General features: G+C 36.9%; 2 protein-coding genes across 3 annotated transcripts in view; one reads left to right on the forward strand and one right to left on the reverse strand.

Annotated features, from left to right (window-relative positions):
* Ocrl (Oculocerebrorenal syndrome of Lowe) overlaps positions 1-501 on the reverse strand; it is a 41,804-nt gene extending 41,303 nt beyond the window's left edge. The window contains exons 1-2 of the mRNA XM_071599459.1: positions 306-501; positions 43-166 (exon numbers count right to left, since the gene is read on the reverse strand). Of these exons, the coding sequence (XP_071455560.1) occupies positions 43-108 (66 nt within the window). The 5' untranslated portion in view covers positions 109-166; positions 306-501. The remainder of the gene's footprint in view (positions 1-42; positions 167-305) is intronic.
* A 102-nt stretch (positions 502-603) lies between these two features.
* Positions 604-21,907, forward strand: LOC139700952 (thymidine kinase 2, mitochondrial-like). 2 transcript variants are annotated; one of them, XM_071599461.1, is made up of 7 exons: positions 604-818; positions 958-1,115; positions 6,854-6,961; positions 11,024-11,202; positions 12,860-12,978; positions 16,944-17,249; positions 20,007-21,907. In XM_071599461.1, the coding sequence occupies exons 2-6, from the start codon at positions 1,014-1,016 to the stop codon at positions 17,246-17,248; spliced, it is 813 nt and encodes a 270-aa protein (XP_071455562.1). In that variant the 5' UTR covers positions 604-818; positions 958-1,013; the 3' UTR covers position 17,249; positions 20,007-21,907. The 2 variants fall into 2 exon arrangements, with proteins under 2 accessions (XP_071455562.1, XP_071455561.1); XM_071599460.1 differs by lacking the exon at positions 604-818 and having other exon boundaries at positions 904-1,115.
* Positions 21,908-23,258: the final 1,351 nt, after the last annotated feature.

Consider the following 23,258-nt stretch of genomic DNA (forward strand, 5'->3'; position numbering starts at 1 on the left):
AAAATAAACTATTATTTACAACGTTAATGGAGTAAAGGATACTGCAGTAACTTGTTCTCCGGACACCAATTTACTCTGTACAATAGAGAGTTGATCAAAGTTGGCCATTGCGGAGGTTGAGCTGCTCTCAATTATTAGACTACCGCATTATTACAACTCTTTCTACCTGAAACGAGGCATTCGTGGACCGATTAACAAGACCCAAAACGTAATGGATAAATGTCATGCTGAAATTCTGACTAATGTACATGAAATTTGAGTTTGTTTCCCTAGTGAGTTTGAATGTTTATAATGGTCTGACATACATTACGCAGACAACTCCCGTTACCCGCCTGCTTCAAAGAAACCGCTAATTATATAATCGGATTAATGTAGTATGAATATTACATTAATCGCAATTACAAATAATGAATAAGTTTCATTTGCCATACTACCCCTTCATAGTCACATAAATAAAAACACATCTTCGCAAAACAGTCGCAAGATGAATAGTCTGCTAAGTTAGTGTCGATATAAGGGGAGTCGTTACGGTAAAATCGAGTTATCGTGACGATGAAGAGAATGCCAACAATCATCCGAGCAAAGTCCTTAGTCGTTTTGAATTGAAATGCACCACAACTTCTACTATTTGACTCTTTCAGAGATAACAGTGAATTTGCACTAGATACATTTCAAAGAATACCCACTCCAGTTAAACCGCCTTTAAAGTTGAAAATTGAAGTTATCATTGTATTCAATCAGTTGCACACAGACCTTGTCTTCTAGATTTCGGGGTTTATGAAATTAAACTCTGGTTAATTACGCGAAATAGGTACAGGGTAAGAGAAATTTGCAAATTATTTCTTCTTGTCAAACGATATTATTTTTAAAATATCACTTGCATCAATTAATGAATGAGTAATTTTTTACAATGTTGGCTACATGATATGAAAAAACCGCGATCTCCCTTTCGTACAGTTGTGTAGGTATTTACAATTGTGTGTAACCAATAAAACTAGTGGGAACATGAAGTAATGTCCTTTTTTAATACTGCTTCGAAAGTCTTTTCAAGTAATTTTCGAGCTTCGTTGAACATTGCAAGGATGATTCGTAACCAGCATAAAATAGCAAACGGGGTAAGTTTTAATTCCATGATTACATTTCCTCTTAATCTGTTGATTACGTGATATCTAGGATATTATGCAAAGTGTGATGTACGGAAATAAACCTAGGTTACGAAAGGGTAAAGCCAAAATGACTACTTTTTACCAATGTTTTCACTTGTTAATTCAGCTTAACAGAGCTAGGTTAACCATTTTCTGCGCAACTCCTTGTGCTTTGTATTTCTACTGAATTTAGTTTTTCTCGGCAGTTAATATTATTCACTTGTTGATTTGGCAACTTCAATTGATTGCCCACGGAAAATACAATGAAACCATACAAATAGGTTTTTGTCCGTAATTGTCGAAAACCTTAAATTACGCGAAAGTTCTGGCGGGAAACGTATTGCTTCCACTGATTGTACTCTTGATTGTCTGTGGTGACTAAGTGTTCATAATTTAAATTGTAGCATAAAAGAACTTATGGGTCTCAATGGATTGTAATCTTATGAAGAATCATAAAACAATAAAATTTACAATGAGAATTATAATTTAAAATGGTTGCCTCGGTTGGGCGTGAATGTCATTCCATTCCTCAGTTGTATTGAGCTTCAGAATTGGCCAAATATCCTATCTGATGATTCATAACGAAATTAATGTATGTTCTGTCAGCAATACCTCAGGGTGCAGTATTTTTTTCCCACGAAAAAGTTGTGGAACGGCAGACTAATAATAATAATACTTTATTTTTCTAATGATCACATTATTTATAATTATATAAGACATCGATTGGGTGATGAACATTGAGTATGATGTGCTTGAAATAGGTGTACAGCCTACTCGAGGTGCAACGTAGAAAAGAGCAGCTGGTCGACTGAAAACTTATGGATGAATTTAAATTATGTATGATACGGCATATAGCATGTTCACAAAATACCATAATATTCACGTAGAGGTTCTAGCATTTATAGTGACAATGATCAAAGTAAAATGATCTTTGTAAAATCAATGTCAAATATTTGGTTTATGCATAACTAATCCGAGAGTGGTGGCTGCTGATATGAGTCTATTAAAATTCCATCATGAAACCCATTTTCCATAGCCAGGTACTCCATGGTAGTAGAGGCTGGTACTCTTTTGTAGTAGTTTACAGAAATTTTCTCTGGGGATAAATTTGACATCAATTCCCATTCATGGCACTTGATGTCAAATAGAAAGAAGTGCATTATTGTTCCCCTTCTGAAGACAGCATCTGCAATTAAAGTCAAGAAATACAGTACCTCAGTTTAGTGCCCTGTGTATCTAAAGTACTAGCCTTCATAATATTGAACAGAATTTAAGGAATTCTCACGGAAGGTTTAGAAAAGAGATGGGCATTTGAGAATCTATGCTAGCACTTTGTCTCATTATCGAGAAAATTTTAAATAAAGCCCATACAACATGCATTTTTTTCATAGATCTGGAAAAGGCATTTGATAATTGTTGACTGACAGGAGTTATTTACCACATTGAGAGAGGGCGGATACAAACTCAAGGAAAAGAAAGGGGTGGAGAACCCAAAGGAGGAGGAGGTAGCTATGATGACTGCCAAGAAGAAGAAAATGTCTGGCAAAGAGTGTGACAGGGCTACTATCTCTTGTCGTATTTGGTGTTTATATTCATTGGGAAATGAGGGGAAATTTGAGTGGAAAAGTCGGCCTTCATATCCTGGGCACTTAAACTTCCTGGCCCAGAATGAGCATGATCTAGAAGCCATTCGGACAAATGGAGCACACTCTTGGTACCGTGTATGATATGGTCTTTAAAAAACTAATACAATTATCATGGTGGCCAATCGAATGCTAGATGACCATTTATTTGTGAGCATGGAGTCATTTGCAAACCTTGGGGAGTAAATTAACATCAGAACAAAAAGTAGGTTGCAAGCTGCCAAAATCAAGTGAATTTGGCATTCAACAAGAAGCACAACTTGTTTTCCTCCATCCTATGAGATATATGCCTCAGGGTACAACTATTCTTTACACATTTGGGGTGTACTGCTTACATAAATGAGACCTAGGTACTTAGGTAATCTACTGGTTAAGGTAGGTTTTTGATGGACACAACTATGAAGTAAATTTCTTGCCTCTGAATAAAACAGTACCCCACATCCTACTCTACAAGCCCCTCTTCATCTCTGTATACTTCTTTCCTTCCTTCATTCCATCCAAAATCCATATCCTCTTTCAACCCCTTCCTCGCTTACCTAAAATATTCTCCTCTATCAGTCTTCAACACCCCACTTCCAATCAATATTTTTTTCATCCATTTTTCCTGCATCTTTATGATTTCTCCTAACAATCCTCTCTTCTCCCCCACCATACCTAGCACCTACCCATTTGTTTTCCTTACTGTCCACTTCACCTTCTCCATCCTTCTCCAAATCCCCACTACAAAAGCCTCCAATATTTGCCTCTCATCCTGCTTCAATGACCATGTATCCACACTTTACATAACCACACTCCATATTAAAATTTTAGTAAGTCTTTTCTTAACATCATTACTTAATACCCCTGTCATCAATTCCCTCCTCCTTGTGAATGCTTCTTAGCCTAATGTATTCTTCTCCCTACTACTTCTTAACGTTTGCCTTAGCCTTTCTATTCCTGAAGAACCGCATAACCTTGGTTTCATTTATATTAATTCTCATCCCATATCTATTGCACTGGGTTTACAGCAGTTCTTGCAAACCTTTGGCTGACCAGCAAACTACGATACAGCCATCAGCTAACCTAACTGATTTTATGAATTCCTCGCTAACCTTCACTCCTATCTCCAGTTCTTCTCATGCCTCTTTAATCATTTCCTCCACATTCAGTTTGAACAGCACTGGCTATCAAACAGGGGTTTCACTAAATAACTTTGCAGTTTCCACATAAAATAACTGATTTATTTTCAACTAGTTTCGCTACACTGTAGCATCTTCAGGAAAGTACCTATTTGTACATTCTTCTTTTTCTTCTTTAGCCTTTGCCATTTTTGGAATAGGAACTAACACATCTTGTGAAGTCTACCGGTCTGATTCCATAAACATAGATGCTACACATTAGTCCATATAGACTCTTCCTCCAACATTTTCCTAAACTTTTAATTATTTCCTCAGGAATGGTGTCTACCTCCATGGCCTTGTTTGATTTCATCTCCTATCTCATCGTCGAGTATGCCTGGACCTAAGTTGTCTTCATGCACATCGTACTACCTTTCTATGTCTAAGCTTGTTGACCCAAGTTCTTTACCATGCTGTTCTTATATACATTCCTTCCATCTTGTTGGATCTTTTCTGGTTTATCTATTTTTTACCCGACTTATGTCTAACTTTTAACACATTTATCCTTCTTACTTCCCAATTGTGATTTAACCTTGCTGTATCTCTCACCCTTGCCTAACCTTGCTCACTCATTTCACCCTTCTTCTGCAAACTTTCCATATCCTTGCACTGCGCCTTCCAACATGCTTCTTTTACTTTATTTGCTCCCCATCTCAATTTATTATTTAATTCTTTGTACTTCCTTCTGCATAACTCTATGTTTACATTCTTCCATTTTCTTCTCTCATCAATCTTTCCAATCATTTCATCTGTGATCCTTGGTTTCCTTGTCCTTTTCCCATTAACGATTCCTCCTTTCCCTCATTCATAATTTTCTCTGTAATCTGCTGATACTTATTACTTGTTAATCCAGTTAATTCTTCCAAATTCCATTTCTTAACCCGCCTCCCCAACCTGATATTAATTAATTGGATGCTACACTTCATAAGTACTAAATTATGATCAGAGTCCACATTGGCTACCAAGAAATCATGTGAACTGATCACGCTGTTCCTAAATCTGTGCCTAACCATAATATAATCTAACTGATACCTTTCTGAGTCACCCGGCATTTTTCATGTATACCTACGCCTTTTGCTTTTTATTCTCTTAATTTTCCTGTCCTCAACATTGTCCTAAAATTCCAAGTTCCTATTCTAACTAATTCGGCCTTCTTCTGCATCTTTGTTGCTACTGCTGTTGATTTTGCTTTGCAAGGATTTCTTCAGATGACGACCATGGAAGCCTCTCTTCTCCCACTGCCGGGTCAACTCATGACAGAAAAGTAGAGAGCTACCGTTGACATACTAGGGTTGATAATCAAATATGATGTTTTCAGGGCAAATTTTAGGCTCTCTGATCCAGACAATTTGCCTATTTATATTTTATTTACATCATCCAATAGGGTTTATGATGTCCATTTAGTTTTTTTTTTTAATTTTGTAGTGTTGAGGAGAGAGGGCAAAACCTTTTCTCAGACTCCTTGTCGAGGACATATATTTTATTTGCCTTGACCATTTTTTCCTACTAATTGCAACTTGTCCCATCCTCCTCAATCTGCCCCTGTTCCTCAATTTTAATACCCTAATGTTAAATTGTCTAATTTTAAAAAAAGGCTTCTTTCCATTAACTCTCTAACTTTTCTGTGGGAAAGAATTGGCAATACTGGCTGATGGATCAACTATTGATATCAAGCTGTCATGATGCCAAGAAAGATTTTTTAGAAGAAAAGGGACCAGGAAGTGATGATAGTGAGGGAGGATGAGAAGAACAATTTATAGGAAAAGGGGTATGGTTGTTTGCAAGCAAGAGATCTGCTGAATTTTTACTACAATTTTGCTGTGTGGCCAAGGCTCAAAGACTTAACCATAACTACTGGCATAGATTCCAGCCAAATCTCAGACAGCCTACTTCATGAATAAGTGTGTATTGACTCTATGAACAAAGCGCCATAAAAGTTTTGTTTTTGTTTCTTTTAAAATTCAAAACTTATTCATGTCAATACACTTCACTGGGAATGGACTAGCTTTGGGGAGAATTTTGACTGCTGAACATATTTTCTAAGAAACATACCAGCACCTTTGTCTTTCACTCATTTGAAGACTTAATTCTGAATGTAGATTAGTTGACAGTCTTCGCTTAATTCATTTAAAAAGTTATGCTGAAATTCAAAACCAAAATCTTAGAATGTTCATGCACTCTGCCCTTTTTGTTCTGATTAATTCTAGGTATTAATTGACCCAACATATATAACCCTATCCTTTCTAATTCATTTTGTTATTCATAATTTTACTAAAATTAATGTATATAGTATTGCTCATGTATGAACAGCAGCTATTGATGCTATGGGAAGTATAATTAGATTTGGAATATATGATGACTAACAATAAATAAAGGGCACAAACTGGAGCAGGTGGAGCTATTTATCTATTTTGCTTGTGCTGTGGACAGAGATGATCAAAGTAGTTGGGATGTTAGAAGAAGAATTGTGTTAGGCAAAGAAGCCTCAACAAGGAGGAGAAAATTGACTATTGGGACATCAGATAAAGACTTAAAGAAAAGATTTGTGGAGACTTTGATAAGGGGTACGGTTTTGTAAGACTCAGAAACTTGGTCATTTAGGCAAGATGATAAGACTGGATTTAGAAGCTTATGAGGGATGGGAATGGTGGAGAATGGAAAATTGAAAGAAAGGAAGCTGTGAAGCATTCACCTTCTCTACCCTTGATCATATTTGATTTCTTTGTTGGTGGATAAAATGTTTCTGCAAACGAATGGGGAAGGTTAAAGAGTTCAATCCTTAATAAAACTGAAAAACCCTTAGTAATTTCAATTTTAACCTTGCTTAGCATTATCGAAAATTATAGCGACAATCAATATTTTTTGGGGGTTTATTTTATAGTTGTTCATTGACCCCTTTCTCTTCTAGGAAATCCCAGCTAAGCAGTTTCGTGTATCAGTTGATGGGAACATTGCAAGTGGAAAATCTTCTGTATTGAATATTTTCAAAAGATATCCTGGGACTATCACAATACAGGTTAGATGACTCCTGTTCTATTAGGTTTACAAACCTTTTCCAATTCTCTTTTTCACCTTTGAATATTAGTTATTATTATTATTATTAGCTGTAAGCATGGGATCGTAGTCCAGTGAGGGGAGCACTGGAGTACTGACCACAGGGCCTAGGTTCAGTCCTCTGGGCACCCTCTGCTTCAACCAAACTTGGTGATTTTTCAGGTACTAAACCATCCCAGGAAACTACAGGTGGGACTGGGAAAGGAACTGTCCACCGTATGCTCACATGTTATTATCACAGGCTTATTAGGGCTTCCCACCCCATGGACTACAAACCTTTACGTGGTGGAAAGGGGTTAGGTATTCTAAGGACCTCTTGAGCTCTGTTCAGGGAGCATTGGTAATTTCTTCTGGTAGAGTCACCCATGTCAAATAGTTAGAAGAGTAGGGCCCAGACAAAAGGTAGTCCACATAGCATCTGTTCCTTGTGAGGTGGTTGCAAAGTCACCTGACCCCAGTAGGGTGACCATTTGAGTGATGGTGTCACAATACGAACACTCTTTAGGAAGGCAGTGGGAAACCATCTCAACTGATTATGCCACAAAACAATGATGAACATTGATCCAAGTATGAGGCCGGGCAACTAACTACATGACTCAGCCTGCAGGGTCGTGTCTGGCAGCAGGAGAGGCAAGCCTTCTGCAGTTGTCATCTCATGAAATCTTGGCAAAATAAAATCTTTATCAGAAAACATAGAAAAGTTCTAAATCAGTGAAAATAGTCCTATTGGAAAATAGAAAGGAAAAATGAAGAGAGATTGTGAGGCTTTGCTAGGTGAAATGGAAGGATATTGGGGATTACTGGAGTAATAGTTATATCATAATATGCTCAATGTTGTATCCTGTGTGGTGTTATGCAAAGAGGAGAAGAGAACCAGCTAGAGGTGGTAATAGTGTTGAGCAAAAAGTTAGGAAAAAGCACAGAAAGCTTAGATCAGGCAAACTGATAGAACATTATCAGTAGAAGTGAAATCTGAACCTACAAACTTAGTCATTGTTCAGGTCTACATGCCCCCAAGCACTCATAAGGAGGAAAAATTTGATAGGGTATTTGATCAGTTAGAGGATATAATTGCAGGTGTTCCTGGAGAGAAATATTTCATAGTGATGGGGGTTTGGAGCACAAGGAGGGCAAAGTCAAAAATATTAGTGAGGTAGGGTACTATGGTTTAGGAACGAGTAATGACCGCAGGGAGAAAGCAATAGAGTTCTGCAGTAGACAGGGGTTAATCATGAAAAACATGGTTTTACCACCACTATTAACATGCATCCATGGAAATTGTCCAAGAATTCAGAAAGATTTCAGTTAGACTATATAATGGTTAGACAGATTTAGGAACAGTGTCATCAATTCACTCCGTTTCCCAGGAGTGGATTGTGGATTCAGATCATAATTTAGTACTAATGATGAGTTATGTCAGATTAAAAAAAATCAAAAACACAGTAATCAATCCGAAGGTCGGTTTGGATAGGTGATGGTAAGGTTCACCCAATAATAAGCCCGATGGTATGAAAATTTCCACGTCAGGTTAGGAGGGCCAGTATCTTTCCCTTTGCCAGTTATGGTTTCCCCGGGAGACCTACCAAAAAATCACACTGCTTGGGTAGAGCTGAGGGTCCCCAGAGAGGCTTGCCTGGGAATCGACCCGTGGGTTCCAGGATTAAGGAGGGCAAAGCAGGGAGATAAGTTTCTTGGAAACTTTTTGCATAACCTTTTCCATGTGTAGGAATTCCACAATTAGAAGTAGTTTTATTATGGTTGGCTTTAATAGATATCTTTGCCTGCTAGTTTTGTTAATTTTGTCAGTACAATTTGTTGAGAGCACAAAAAATCAACCAATTGATTTTTAGCATTCATGAGGGAGTGATTAGATTGTTTGTTTGATTATATTTGAAGATTTTGTCAGGTAATAGTTAATTCCCATTCCAAAAATGGAAAAGGCATCTATATGTAAGGACTATATAACAATAAGATTGAGTTTGCTTGCAGCTGTGCTTATGATCATCATAAGATGATTGAGTGGAGATCAAATGGTTACATAGGGGATGATCAATATAGATTCAAAAAGGGGAGAGGCATGTGTGATGTAATAGCATTAATTAGATCTCTAATAGAAAGAAACATTGAGTGCAATGAGAATGTATTTGTTGTTTTGTAGATTTTGTGAAGTTGTTTGATAGAGTGAAATGGGTAGAGTTAATGATTGTATTGTGGAAAATAAGAGGAGATTGGTGGGATAGGCAGTGTTAGAAAGAGGAGTAAGTACAACTTGTCCATTATAACCTGTTTCTATTAAATATATATGTGAAGGAGATGGTAAAAGAGGCATTGAAAGAACTGGAGGTATGGATGAAAGTCTGTGCGGTATTGATAATATTAGGTTTGCCGATAATCAAGCTATAGTTTGCCCATCAGCCAAGGATTGCAAGAATGTTGAGGGCATTGAGGAGTCAGCACGATGGGTATGGATTGAGAATCAATGGAAACAAAACAAAGGTTATTTGGTTTTTGGGAAAGAGGAAAGCTAAGTTATATGTTGAAATAGAAGTTCATGAATTAGATCAAGTAGAACAGATCACTTTTATTTGAAGGGCTCTGGTCCTTAATGATCAAAGGAGTCGGGACATAAGGTAGAAGAATTAAATGCATTAGACAATAAGCTTTCACAAGGATGAGGGAATGGATTACAGGTAATATAAGTGAGGATTTTTAGAAAAGACACTCTGAAGCATTCAAATGGATTGTGGTTTTGTCTGATGGTAAAACATGGTGTTTAAAGCTAGGGAAGAAGTGAAGATTGGCTTTGGAAATATACGAGGTTTGAAGTAGGATGAAAAAGGTGAAATGTACCGTAAGTATAGCAAGTACAGAAGTGCAAGGCAGGAAAGATAGAGAGCACTGTGATTGGTGATGAGATTTTGAAGACTGTGAAAGTAAGGAGAACGTTAGGCAAACGAAGAAAGGGTATAATTAGGATGGGGATGCTGGACAGAGTAGGGAGGAGGGAAGTAAATGGAGTTGAAGATAATCTTACTGTTGTGTTGGATCCTTGGTTGTTTTGTTAGGCAAGGTAAAGAAATGTTTTTTGTACCACTGGGTTATCTCGCAATCCTAAACCTTCCTTCATTGAAGAAATACCAAATAATAATCTAGGGCTTAATATGTGGTATACTCAACCTTTTTTCTACATTTAGTCCTGGCCCAACCAACATGAATAGGTTTTATGGGCCATTTTCATAGCATGTTACTTTTACAGGGGTCATATATCATATTATGTTACATAAGAAAAAACCATAAACGCAGTAATCAACCTGCAGGTCGGTTTAGTAAGTGATGGTGGAGTTCACCCAGTACTAAGCCTGGCAGCATGTGAAATTCAAACATCAGGGTTGGGGGGCCAGTTCATTTCCCTGTGCCGGTTATGGTTTCCCAGGAAGACCTGGTACCCAAAAAATCACATAGCTTGGGTGGAGCTGCAGGTGCCCAGAGAGGCTTGCCCGGAAATCTAAACCGGGCCCTCTGGTCAGTAGTCCAACGCTCTATCCCTGGACTACCATGACACACATGTCACATATTCAAGAACAAATGTGATCTGCCGGTACTCATGTGCGGCATGGGATGGCCGGGTCTAATTTATGTCTAAAAAAGAGTGAAGCAGTTAAATGCAAAAGCTAGAGTTAAGTTATAAGTATAATTTTGCATGCAGCAAATGTAACCCTCAGAATTTTAAGTACAGATTTGAGAATAGGAAAATAACTTCACAAATAGGGTACAGATTTGGAGCAGATAGCAATGGACTTGTAAAAATTTGGGATTATATGAACTTGGATATAAGAGAAATGTTTGTATCAAATTACTATGGCAACCATAAAGGTATGTCATATATTGCAGGGAATGATTAATTATTTTCTGTTTATTCAAGGGGTATTTTAATGATTAAAATTAAATTTTATGAGTGGCACAGTTCACAGAAGGGGCTACATGGCAATAGTTGTTCATTTGTAATTTTTCATTTTTTCTCTAGGAGCCAGTTGAGGTTTGGCGTAATGTTTCCAGTTACAACTTACTTGAGCTTTTGTATGAAGATTTATCGGGAAGAAATTTTCTTTTTGAAAATTATGTACAGCTCTGTAGATTAGGACTGCAAATGCAGAAGAATTTCTTTGATGTTCAAGTCATTGAAAGGTCACTTCAAAATAACAGGTAAGGTAATCATCATCATCATCAGTATTTCAATCCTAGGAAACCCCTCCATGCTACTCTTTTTATGTCAATTCCCTCAATCCTTGATACCCTCTCTATTTTACGTCCTTCTTAATTTGTCCTATGTACATGTAATACCCCCGCCACACGCCCTTGCAGTGGCTTGCGGGGTATTATGTAGATTATTATGTAGATCTCTTGGTCTTCCTCGTGGAATCTTCCCTTCTTTTTTTCCATCTATTATATTCCTAATCAATCCATTGTGCCTCAATGTGTGTCCAATCCATCTATTTCTTCTTTGCCGTAGAGTTATGCATATCGTCCTATCCTCTTCTGCTCTTCTATATGCTTCCTTCTATTCCTTATTTTTTCTGTCCATTTAATCTTCAGCATTCTCCTCCAGCACCATGTTTCAAAGGCTTCTATTCTGTAAGGTAAGTTAATATAACTTTAAAATGTGGACGAAAAAGAATAAGAAAAGATTTAGTCCTGGTAAGGCCAATTATAATGGTCCCAATTTTGGTGTTTGGCATATGATGCATAACCTCCATTTACCCGATTATCCTCCCAATTTCATGGGCAATATATTAGACTGTGCCATACAGGCTTCAGTCTGTGAAAGTTGTAATGAGGCTGTAAAATTGTTGCAATTTTACTTTAAGCCTAAGACTATGACTTAAAAATATTTTATCCACATTTTATTTTTACATGAATGGAAGAAAGGGGAAGATAAAGCTTTGTTGAAAATGGGAGATAAACTGAGATTGTAGGATGGGGAAAAGGGGGGTACAATGTAATAAATAAATGGAAGGAATGAGATTTTCACTCTTTAACTGGCGGCTAATTCACGACTCAAAGAATTGATTTTAGTTCTTAATTATTCTGTGCAATGTGTAAGGAACTACTACATATGATTAAGGAGCACAATATGACTTTCCTGACTTCCCCTTTAATAATTTAATTATTTTGCCTTCATTCATTTGAAGGCAAAGGATTTCTTCTGAAGAAGGTGCCTTTTCAGATTAAAAACATATCCTTCTTGTAGTAATTTTAGTTGTGGTTTGTTACATGAGATTCAATGTGAAAAGTTTTATTCGGTTTTGAAATAAACTTCTGCACATCCCATTCATACATTTTAAATACAGTAATAACAATCTCAAAAAATAAGGGTGACTTGCATAATTAATAACATTGACTGAAGAAGTACTGAATTTCCTTTACTGGCTATTGCTGGCCCATCACTCATGTTACCAGAAATTATTTTCCATGATGTTTCTTTGTAAAAACATCAACAGGCCTAAAATTGAAGGCTTTTGAACAAACTGAAAAATTTACATTGGACCCAAATGTAGTAATCAGGAAAAGAATATGCTTATGACCACTGGCATCCCTGGACATCTAATTTCGAAGTGAATGAGAGATGCAATATCATTTTAGAGAAAGAATGCTTAACCTGACATGATTCCCCAAAAAATCCCATTGTGTTATGCATTACAACTAGGCATTTTATTTGGCCTGTCCGAGTATTTTTGTGCCATTTGTTCAATTTGGTTATAATTGATAAGGTAATAGATTGATAAAACTCTGTACTTATAAACGTTTCACTTCAAGATTTGCGTGAGTCATTTAAAAAATTGATGTTATCATTTTTTTACAGATATGTTTTTATAGAAGAATCACACAAGGACAATTTACTCACTGGAGCTGAGTATGCAGTCCTGTGCAAATATTATGAATGGATGACTTTGAACATGGACATTTCATTGGATTTAATTGGTAATCATGTGCAGAATTGAATTTACCTTTTCTATTTAATACTTGGGCTATAGTTATTGATCTTTTGAGCTATTCTGTGACTGGTTTTTTTAGACATTGTGCATGTTATGGGAGATGTTGAATGGTTAATACATTTATATTTTATTTGTTTTCATTGAAAGCTAAGTCGTATGACTATTCTCTTGAAGCTAATTTTTTTAAATTCATTCTTCCCAAGTGTTTAATGCCATCTAATAACTTAAACCCTTAATAATGCATGTTAATTACAGCAATTCTCCACAAAACTATGAAAATCCTGTAGCATCATACGTATCATATTTTTTAATACCATATCTGTGTGAAATAATGTAATGTTACTGCTACACTCCCAAGGTGTGTTGGAGATATAAAATGTACCTTGAGTAAAGTGCAGTAAACAGTTATCTTTTATAAAATGTTAATACATAAATTGGTTGCGGTAGTCCAGGGGGTAGAGCGTTGGACTGCTGACCGAAGGGTCCCGGGTTCGATTCCCGGCCAAGGCACTGGGCAGCTGCAGCTCCACCCAAGCTATGTGATTTTTCAGGTACCAGATCTTTCTGGGAAACCATAACCGGCACAGGGAAAGGAACTGGCCCCCCTACCCTGATGTGTGAATTTTCACACGCTATATAAGGCTTAGTACTGGGTGATCTCTACCATCACCTACTGAACCGACCTTCGGGTTGATTACTGCATTTATGGTTTTTTTTTTAGATTGTATTCTATGTATGTGAGTTCCCTGTCCTCAACACTGAGCAAACATTTAAGTCCCTCATCTCCCTGGTTCAACTGTCTTCTGTGCTGCTGCGGTTGATTTCACTTTGTAAGGATTTCACGAGATGATGACTGCAGATACCTTCGCTCCTCCACTCCTGGGCAAGACACATGGCCCAGTGGGGGTGGTTTCCCAGTGCTTTCCTTAGTAGTGGTTTTAACATGATACCATCACTCAAATGGCTGCTCAGCTGAGGTCAAATGCCTTTGCAGCTGCCTCATTAAGGAGGAACAGATGCTGTTTGAACTGTGCACCCAAACTGGCTCCTACCCTTCAACCTTCCTGGCATGGGTGACCCTACCAAGGGCAAATATAATTTCACCCCCCAGCACATCTTTAGGGGGCCATCAGAAGACACAAGCCCTTCCACCACATCAAGGTTGTAGTCCATGGGGAGAGCATATAATAAGATGCATATTTTCCAAGAAATAATTAGGGGAAAATATCAGTATGCATGTCGATTAATTAAAATTCCATGCCTACTTACTCCTAATAAATTTTTCCAAGAGTAACTCAATATGTGAGAGATCCCCTTTTCCTCCTGGAAAGAAACCTCTTCTGCCAGTGTTGAAGGTGTAGATGTACGAGGGTCATCCGGAAAGTAGTACCCGTTCGTGAAATAAAGACACAAAAGTAAATATTAACAAACATAAAAAATTTTATTTGAAAGAGGATACTTTAAACTACTTCTCAACATAATCTCCAAGCAAATTAAGGCATTTGTCATAATGTGTGACAAGTTTCTGTATTCCTGCTGCATAGTCCTTCGCCGCCAGCTCATTGAGATACGCGAGGGACCCATCTTGCACAAATTTTTGCATAATGCAGATGGTGTTTAACAATTTCATGAACAATTGTTCGAGAAACATTGGGAAAATGCTCACAGATGTCATCAATTGTGACGCGCCGATCGTTCCTCACGAATTCGTCAACTGAGCTCACCAGTTGGTCTGTAATGACAGACGGTCTCCCCGAACGCTCATCATCGTGTGTGTTCCCCCTCCCCATGTTGAAGTTGCGACACCACCGCCGAACAGACGACTCGTCCATTACATTGTCTCCATACACCTCCTTTAATTGGCGATGAATATCACATGGGCGAACGTTTCTTGCATTGAGGAATTTAATCACTGCCCTCACTTCACAACTGGCGGCGTTCTCAATTTTTTTAAACATTGTAAACAATCACAGAAACAACACAGGCAATGCTAGCGTCACGCAACTTGGCTCAGAGAAGGCAGACAAGCCACTGAAGCTATCTGACCTCGTCCAGCGGCTACTCGCGTCGTCAGCACTTCATGCGGCACGAACGGGTACTACTTTCCGGATGACCCTCGTACTAAATTTTGTCATTGTTATATAAGCTTTGACAATTACAATACCCAGTGTGAAATTTTCATTTTTCTCTATTAGTTTAACTCCAACCTAGAAAAGGTTTTTGTCCCTATGTGGATTAATCCTGAAGACTTGGCATATTTCTGGTGTTGAATCATCTTAAAGTGATTTGTCAGCAGATTCTCTTTTAGAATGGTGCTTTCTCCTGGCAATGCATGTTCCACATTATAGACTCATTGAACTCACAGAAGCTTGAATTAGGAAATTGCCTTCCCTTGTTGTTGGAGAGCAAATTATGGTTTGGCTAATTTTTCTGCACATCACCTATATTGAATTAGTAAACTCAAGTGCTTTGTGACTGACTTCAATAATATGTCAGGTGCTGTTAAGTTCTATCTGGCTGATGCAATAACGAGTTGATGCCTTTTAAGTGCACCTTCATCCCAAAGTAGATAGTTGTTAATATTGAGTTTCTTTCCTTATACCAATACTTCTTCTCTTGCCTGCTTATTTCTTCATCTCCAAAAATATCTTGTGGTACTTGTACTAAGTACTGTATCACGCCCATCCCCTCTCCCAAATGACCCCTTTAAAACCCCTCCCAAGAGTTGGAAATTCATGCATTCTTAGGACCTGTCTCTACCCCGGTGCTAAGGCTCGGCACATTCGGCCTTTCGTAAAGAGTAGGCTAATGCTGATGCCAGGTGGCTCTCGTTTACTTCCATTGTGGTGGCTTATCTGGTGAGTCTCTAAGGTCACCCGTAATGGGCAACTGGGCTGCCTTTGTTTGACCACCACTTTTAAGGAACCCATGAATAGGTATTAAATTAATGAGCTCCTACCAGGAAGAAATGAGAAAAGGGAAATTTACTGTGAACCCTTGCTATTTGGACACTGTTAATGTGCATTGATGTCATGGAATTTTTTTGTCGACACTCTTGAACCATATAAGCAAAAGAGCTTTTTAAAAATTTAGTATCAGATCAATCTAGTAATCAAAATACTAATCGATCAGATTAGTTATTCGATTCACTTTATCCCTATTGGTGTAATTATGGATGTAAGATCTCAATTGGTAAGTCATGCTTCCATACCTAATAAAAAAAGGCTTGCAGGAATGACATGGTGGTATATTAGCAAGAGAGCAAATTACTCTCTTTTGTAGTAGCAAGATTTGAACATGTGGGGAATGAACCCATAACTCAACATCATAATTCAAATAACATTGAAAGAAAGCAAAGTTTTAAACAATACTCATTTGAAATGAGAAAGTGGGGGTTTCTTAAAAACAAAACAATTTTACTCAGTTTATTACAGATCTGACTGATGGGGATCTCCCAGGAAAGTTTTGTATCAATATAAATTCCTAGTATTTCAGCTGTTTCAATTTCAGTTATTTTTCATTTAAGATTGCATTCAATATGCCATGTTTTTTCAGCATTTAAATGGAATTCAACTCTAACCAGCAGTTTATTTATTTATTACAAGTGGTGTGTTGTATTGCAGTCCTGTGCATTAAAAAAATGTATTCTTTTTAACAAAATGTAGTGCACCATTCAAATGATTGCAATTACCATTAATCAATAAACATTCCTGTGGATTTTACTCTAGTTCATGCAATGTAAATATCTTAATCCACTACAAAATCAAATCGGCTTTTAGAAGTTAGCATGTAGTGCTTGGTGTGATGGTGGAATTTATCAAAAAGATCACATGAGCTTTGCATGGTGTAGTGGTTTAAAAAATGAATCTTTATGCATAAATTTATTTTACAAATGGCTAATGTATCTCTTTTTAAGACTAGCAAACCTCTCAAATGAGTACATATTTACAGTATACCTGCAGTGCTCACCAGAGGTTGCGTACAAAAGAATGATCAAGAGAGGACGTTCTGAAGAAAAAGATAGAATTCCCTTGGACTATTTGAGAAAACTTCACGGGGCCTATGAAACATGGCTTGTGGAGCAAAAACTTCAGCAGAACATGCCTCCAGTATTAATTATCAATGCGGAAAAGAGTCTAGCCGAAATAGAAGACCAGTGTGAACGAATCTTGCCTGTATTACTTGGACAGCAGCTTCTTAAAAAGCCTCTGATGACTGTAGATATGGCGATTAAAGACATCAAAGGATTTGCATAAGGTACGAAAATAATAATGTAAATTTTCCAAGGGCCTTACTTTGTTACTAAGGGCATAGAGCTGTAATGATGTGGTGAATTGGTTGGGAAAGGGGCATTTCTAATGTGATTTAGGAAATTGCCTTTCTTTAGTGGATTTTGGACTCCTTTATTTTGAACATTGCTTATGTGTTATATTCCTTCAAAATTATGCTTGGTACTTCATTATTCAGGTGTGCATATATCAAGGTAGCAGGGGTCGAGATGGTGCGGCGGCTATCATACTGGCTTCCCACCCAGAGGGCCCGGGTTCAAATACCAGCGGTGTTGAATATTTTTCAGTGGTATCTCGATCCCTACATGAGGTGCTTTGTGGAGGGCACTTTGAGTGGTGTGCTGTCCGGCGGATGTTAAGCTGCGGACCCCTTGGCACCTTTCATAAAGAGTAGGCTAATGCCGACGCCAGGTTTCTCTCCACCCTTCATCCTTTCCTGTCCGTCTCTAATGGTGCAAATGACCTCAGCTGTCGGTTGCCTCCCCTAAATACTACTACTACTACTACCAGGGTTGCTGCTCACTTGAAAATCAGGGTTTGTAATTGAGTAATAAATATTTGTTAAATGATTTACAGCCTACACTTTTGAGAAAACTCCCTTCTAAAAGGGAAAAAATTAGTTAGGTCCTATCACAAAATAACATTTTGTGCTAAATATTAGGTATTTAAAAGATGTTATATAATGTGCAAATGAATTAAATGCGTTCTATTCCCTATTACATATACTGGTGAAATAGGCTGTGTCCATCTGAAACCTTCCTTAACCAGAGGAATACCAATAATGATAGTGATAAAATTTATGATATCGTTCATTAATTGGAAAATACTAGTTAAACTTGGAAATATATTCATGAAAAGAATAGTTTGGTGTTCAAGATCATAGAAAATATCAGAGAAGTTGCAAAATCCATGAACCATGTTGGAACACTTAACGGAGGAATAATATTGTAGATTATTCAACAGTAGTTTAAATTTAAGATCTATTATTGTTGGAATTTATTTCTCAATGAGATGCTTAATGTTTTAAGCATATTGATTCAAGGTATCATAAAATTATTTTCTTCCTTTTATGTTATTTCCAGTTGTAATTAGCAGTTTTTAGCCTTCTGCATCATTAGATTATGGTGAAATCTATTTTATTTCAACTACAAGGTATAATCCTTAGCAGATATGAAGTGTATGAGACATAAATGACTTAACATCCCTCAGGGTGTCTAATTTGATTCTCTTGTCTCCGGTTGCTTTGCCAATAACTTTTTGGATATATATAAACACTTAATATGACACCAGTCAATTGGTCATCTCACTAGGGTCAGATGCCTTTGCAGCTGTTTCACTGTGGAGCAAATGCTGCATAGACTACGTTTGGCCTGTATCATACCCTTTGACCTATTTAGCTTGAGTAACCCTACAAGGTACATATGTCATTGGTCCAACCAGAATAACGTTGGGGGTCATCAGAATGCACCATCCCATCCACCATTGAGTCCTTGGGGAGGAAAGTCAACCTTGTAGTATAGTATTTTTTCGATTGCATTGAGGAATCATTGAGTGAATATTCATTAATTTGATATTAAGCAATTGAATTAAAATATTATCTCGGGAATTAAATTTATGTTCAATTGAGTATTGTTATGCATTTAATAAGAAAATCCGGAAGTGGCTTCATGCAGTAGAGATCATGGTAAAAAGTGCCGTGTGTGCTAAAAATTTCTTTATTCCCAGAAAGCTGTCCAATTTTTTTGCCTGTTCAATCATATTTTATATTTTTTGCAGTTGTAACAGTATATTTCAATATTTGCTAACATTTTGCAATGGTTGAATTTCCTAGAAAAAAGAGTGAATGTACCTAATTGAAGCAAATACTGGCAAATTGTATATTCATAGATGGCTGTATCAATCAAATAATTAAGTTTAGGTTAGAAGAAAAAGTTCCACAGTTCTAAATTATAGTTTTCAATTTTTGGATTTATAGGTATGGTCTATTTTTCTTGTTACAGTAAAACATTTTTTGCAAAATGATGATTTTGACAGTGTTCAATAAAGAACAGAAAAATTGTTTTCATCAAAGTTCATTAAGTGCCCATAGTTATTGTGTACTGTTTTTTTTAACCATACAATCAATTGAAGCATAACATGATTTTTAAGTAACTTATATAAAGGAAAACAAATATACACAAGGTTTATTGTAAAAATAACAGTTCAATTGTAATAAACAAAAGCAAAATATGTTTATATAATTAAAATAAGTTAAACAATCAGTTAAATACATGATTTTGGAAGTGTTTTGAGATTCCAAAGAAGCTCATGATAGATCAGGAATTTTTCCAGTCAGGGAGGTGTAAATCAGACAGATTTCTAAGTTCTCGCTTCAGAGCACTCAAATTCTTCCAAGAAGCTCCTTTCTCAGTTTCCACTTCCAGGGCTAAATTAATGTTCCTTAATTTGAAATAAATACCTTCGTCCACACATACATTTTTTGCACTTTCACAATCATTGTTTTCTGATAGAACTTTATTAGCAATAAAAGCTTGAATTTCACCCAGAATATACTTATCTGTCGTCACAATATTAACAGTCTCATTGTCAATCGAGCATGTGAAAGTGATGATACAGTGTCGTACTCTAAACTTGAGCCTGTTTGCATGATATACACTAAACTGCAGTCTTTGATCTGTTTTTTTCATCATTTGATCTTTGAATTCTGACCAACTCAATGTTTCAGGGAGCCTAAAAGTATAGCAGTGCAGGAGTTGAGATTCTCCCTTCCTCGTGGCAGCACCTTGCATTGAAGAAACATGACGAAAACGTGCCAGAAATTGGTCCCAGGTTGCATCTTCCCTTGAGAGAGATTGGTGATTCATCAAGAAATTTTCTGGGATAGGCGTAAGGAAATTTGTTACATCCAAGAAAACTCGTTGCATAGGAATTTCATGGAACTGTTGATCATCCTTATTGCTGCATTCACCCATTGGAACACTTAACACAAGGGAGCAGTCAACTGTGACTGGAAATTTGAGGTCTTCTGCATCAACTGGGACTATGAAAACAGTTTCACCATTTGGTTTGAAAGAGCTCTCTAGTTTTTCAGTCATGCACACATTCCATTCACCGCTGTTTACTTGGATGTGAAAGAGCCAAAATTCATTTGAAAATTCTTGTGGTGACTGGTTTGTGACCCTTAGTGCAAGTGTGTTTTTGAGTGCAAAAGGGAAATTGTCACTCACATCTATTTTTAATTTAATCATATCCTTTAGTATTATTCCTCTGGTAGCTGTAGACATTTCTCGCATTACCTTATTTTCTGTTGATATGATTTCTTTAAGGAAATTCAGCTCCTGCGTAGCATTGTGCCATTCACGCAGCAGTGATCCAATTTCACTGCATGTTTCAGATCTATTTGTGAGCGTTCCCTTATCTGCTTGCAAATTTGGAGAAGAGAGAGACATGCGGTATAAGATGCAGTGCCTACAACCAACTATAACTTCATTGGTCTTGGCATTATTAGCCAAAGCAACCACTCCTTTCACATGCAGAAGTTGTGTGTTGAATGTCACATCGGCATTATTTTCTAAATTTATCTCACTTTGCCAAAGATTTAATCCATCTGAGTGTAAAATTGTATTTGTACCAGCTAAGCTGGAGCAGTGAATTGAACCTGGTAAATGATGAACTTTACACTTGAGCTGGTTTTCCACTTGGTTAATCACTGCTACAGATCCATATGAAGAGAGTATCAGAATATGATTGCTCTTTTGTGCCTTTCCATCTGAAAAGTAATACATATAAATGATTATGTAAGATTTGTATTATTAGTTGTAGCATATTAACTTTTATGTTGTACTAAAAAGTGTTATCATTTGAAAATGGGCAATATTTGTGTCTGAAAAATGAGCATATCAATATGCTGAAAATAACTTCTGATTCAATGTTTTGTTAGGCATACAATCATCCTGTGAACCAAATTGGAGAGAGATTAAGAAGAAATATATACATGATGTTTCTTAAAATGACTGAATATTACTGAAATATTCCAAATGGAATAAAGCTCATGCAGTATTGATTAGAAGAATACTTTGGAGCATATTTTTGAGACTGTTAATTATACACCTTTCAGCAGTCCGGCAACTTCCATTATGTAAGGGGAAGGGTGTCTGGATATGAAAGATAAAATGAATAGAATTAATACATTCATTTTAGTTAACTCTTTTGTACTGATGATTGAGATGATTCACCCAGTAAGAGAGGATGAGGTAGAAGGAATGAGAAAAAGAGTGACAGACATTTGGAGCACCAAGCGTAAAAACCCGAAGCATTTAACCAATCAGCTTGTAGCAATCAAAGATTCTTCCTACAACAGAAACCTGAAAAATATTGCTTCAAACCAAGTGTAACCTTATGGCTTTACTTATTTCCCATGCCATATTGTCCCAAAGAAAAAACACCAAACTACAGGAGGTACTAAAAGGTTAAACTATTTACTCATTAAATTGTGATGTATCAAATGATATTAAAATAGAATAAAAAATTCATGAAACATGATGTTTAAAAATATGGCTGTAAGCTTATAGCATTCCTGTAATACCTGTAATGACTAGTTTAATAAAATATTTTTCCAAATCTTGACATATTGTATTAAAATTCATATAATGAACATAAAAGCATAATTTATTACTTCCCACACACAATTACATTAGCCCTCCTTATGGACAACAAATGATTTAGTGGAAGGACTTGTGTGTTCTAATAACCAAAAGTGCTTAGTGAAAGCAAAGATAAATGCTCCAAGTAGATAGGTTGAAGGGTAGGAGCCAAATGAAAGGTAGTCCGCTCAAATTCTGTTCCTCACTGAGGCAGCTGCAAAGGCATCTGACTCACATGAGATGCCCATTTGAGTGATTGTGTCATTTTGGAAACACTATTGAGTGATGGAAAGCCACTTCAATGAATTATCCCTTGAACAGATAGATGAGCAAATTATTAGAATCAGCCTTGAGAACTTCGCCTAATTGGCCATGTATCATGTCCAAAAGTGGGATGGGCAAGGTTTCTTTGATCATTATCTCACAAAATCCTTGCAAAGAGACAGCCACAGCATAAAAGATAAAGAAGAAGACTGACCCAGTTAGAATAGGAACTCAGAATGTTACTAGTAGAATGATGCTGAAGACAGAAAGTAGAAAAGTAAAGCTGGCAATGGAGAAAGAATACATAGATATATTGGGGTTGTTCAAGGTGAGATTGAAGGATATCTGGAATTTCTGGAGTGACGGTTAAGGATTAATAATATTGGTACAGAGAAAGGGAAGAAAGCCTGCAAGGGGTGGCAAGAGTATTGAACAGAAAGCAAGGAAGAAACATTGAGCAGGCAAGTGATAGAATATTATTAGCAGAAGTTAGAATTGAACCAATAAACTTGCCCATCATTTAGGTCAGCATAACACCATGATATCATAAGGAGAAAGGAGTTGACGGGATATACATTCAATCAGAGAAAACAATGGCAGGTGTTTCTGGAAGGGAATGTTTGATAATGATGGGGGATTGTAATGAGATGATAGTTGGAGAGATAGTAGTGAGGTAGGGATCTATGTTTTGGAAACAAGGAGTGAACATGGGAAGAAAGCAATGAAGTTCTGAAGGAGACGAGATATAATCGTAATGGACACATGGTTTAAAAACCATGCGCCATGAGTCAGATTCAGGAGGAAAAACAAGAAAGAAGGTTGAGAAAATGGAATTTAGTAGCATTTAACCGGGGGAAAAGAAAGGAGTACCAGCAGGCTGTAAAGAAAATTGTGAGTTAGAACAGGGAGAGGGGTACAGTAGAAAAAAATGGGAATGCATCAAAAAAGAGTTATAGAAAGCCACAAACGGAACTATAAGAAAAGACCAATGGATTACAAACAAGATGATTAGGAAAATACACAAGAGAAAGAAAATGAAGGATGAGGTAAAAGGACAAGAGAGTTGAATA

The sequence above is a fragment of the Hetaerina americana genome, unplaced genomic scaffold (genome assembly GCF_022747635.1).
Source record: "Hetaerina americana unplaced genomic scaffold, ioHetAmer1.1.p SCAF_11, whole genome shotgun sequence".
Taxonomy (NCBI): domain Eukaryota; kingdom Metazoa; phylum Arthropoda; class Insecta; order Odonata; family Calopterygidae; genus Hetaerina; species Hetaerina americana.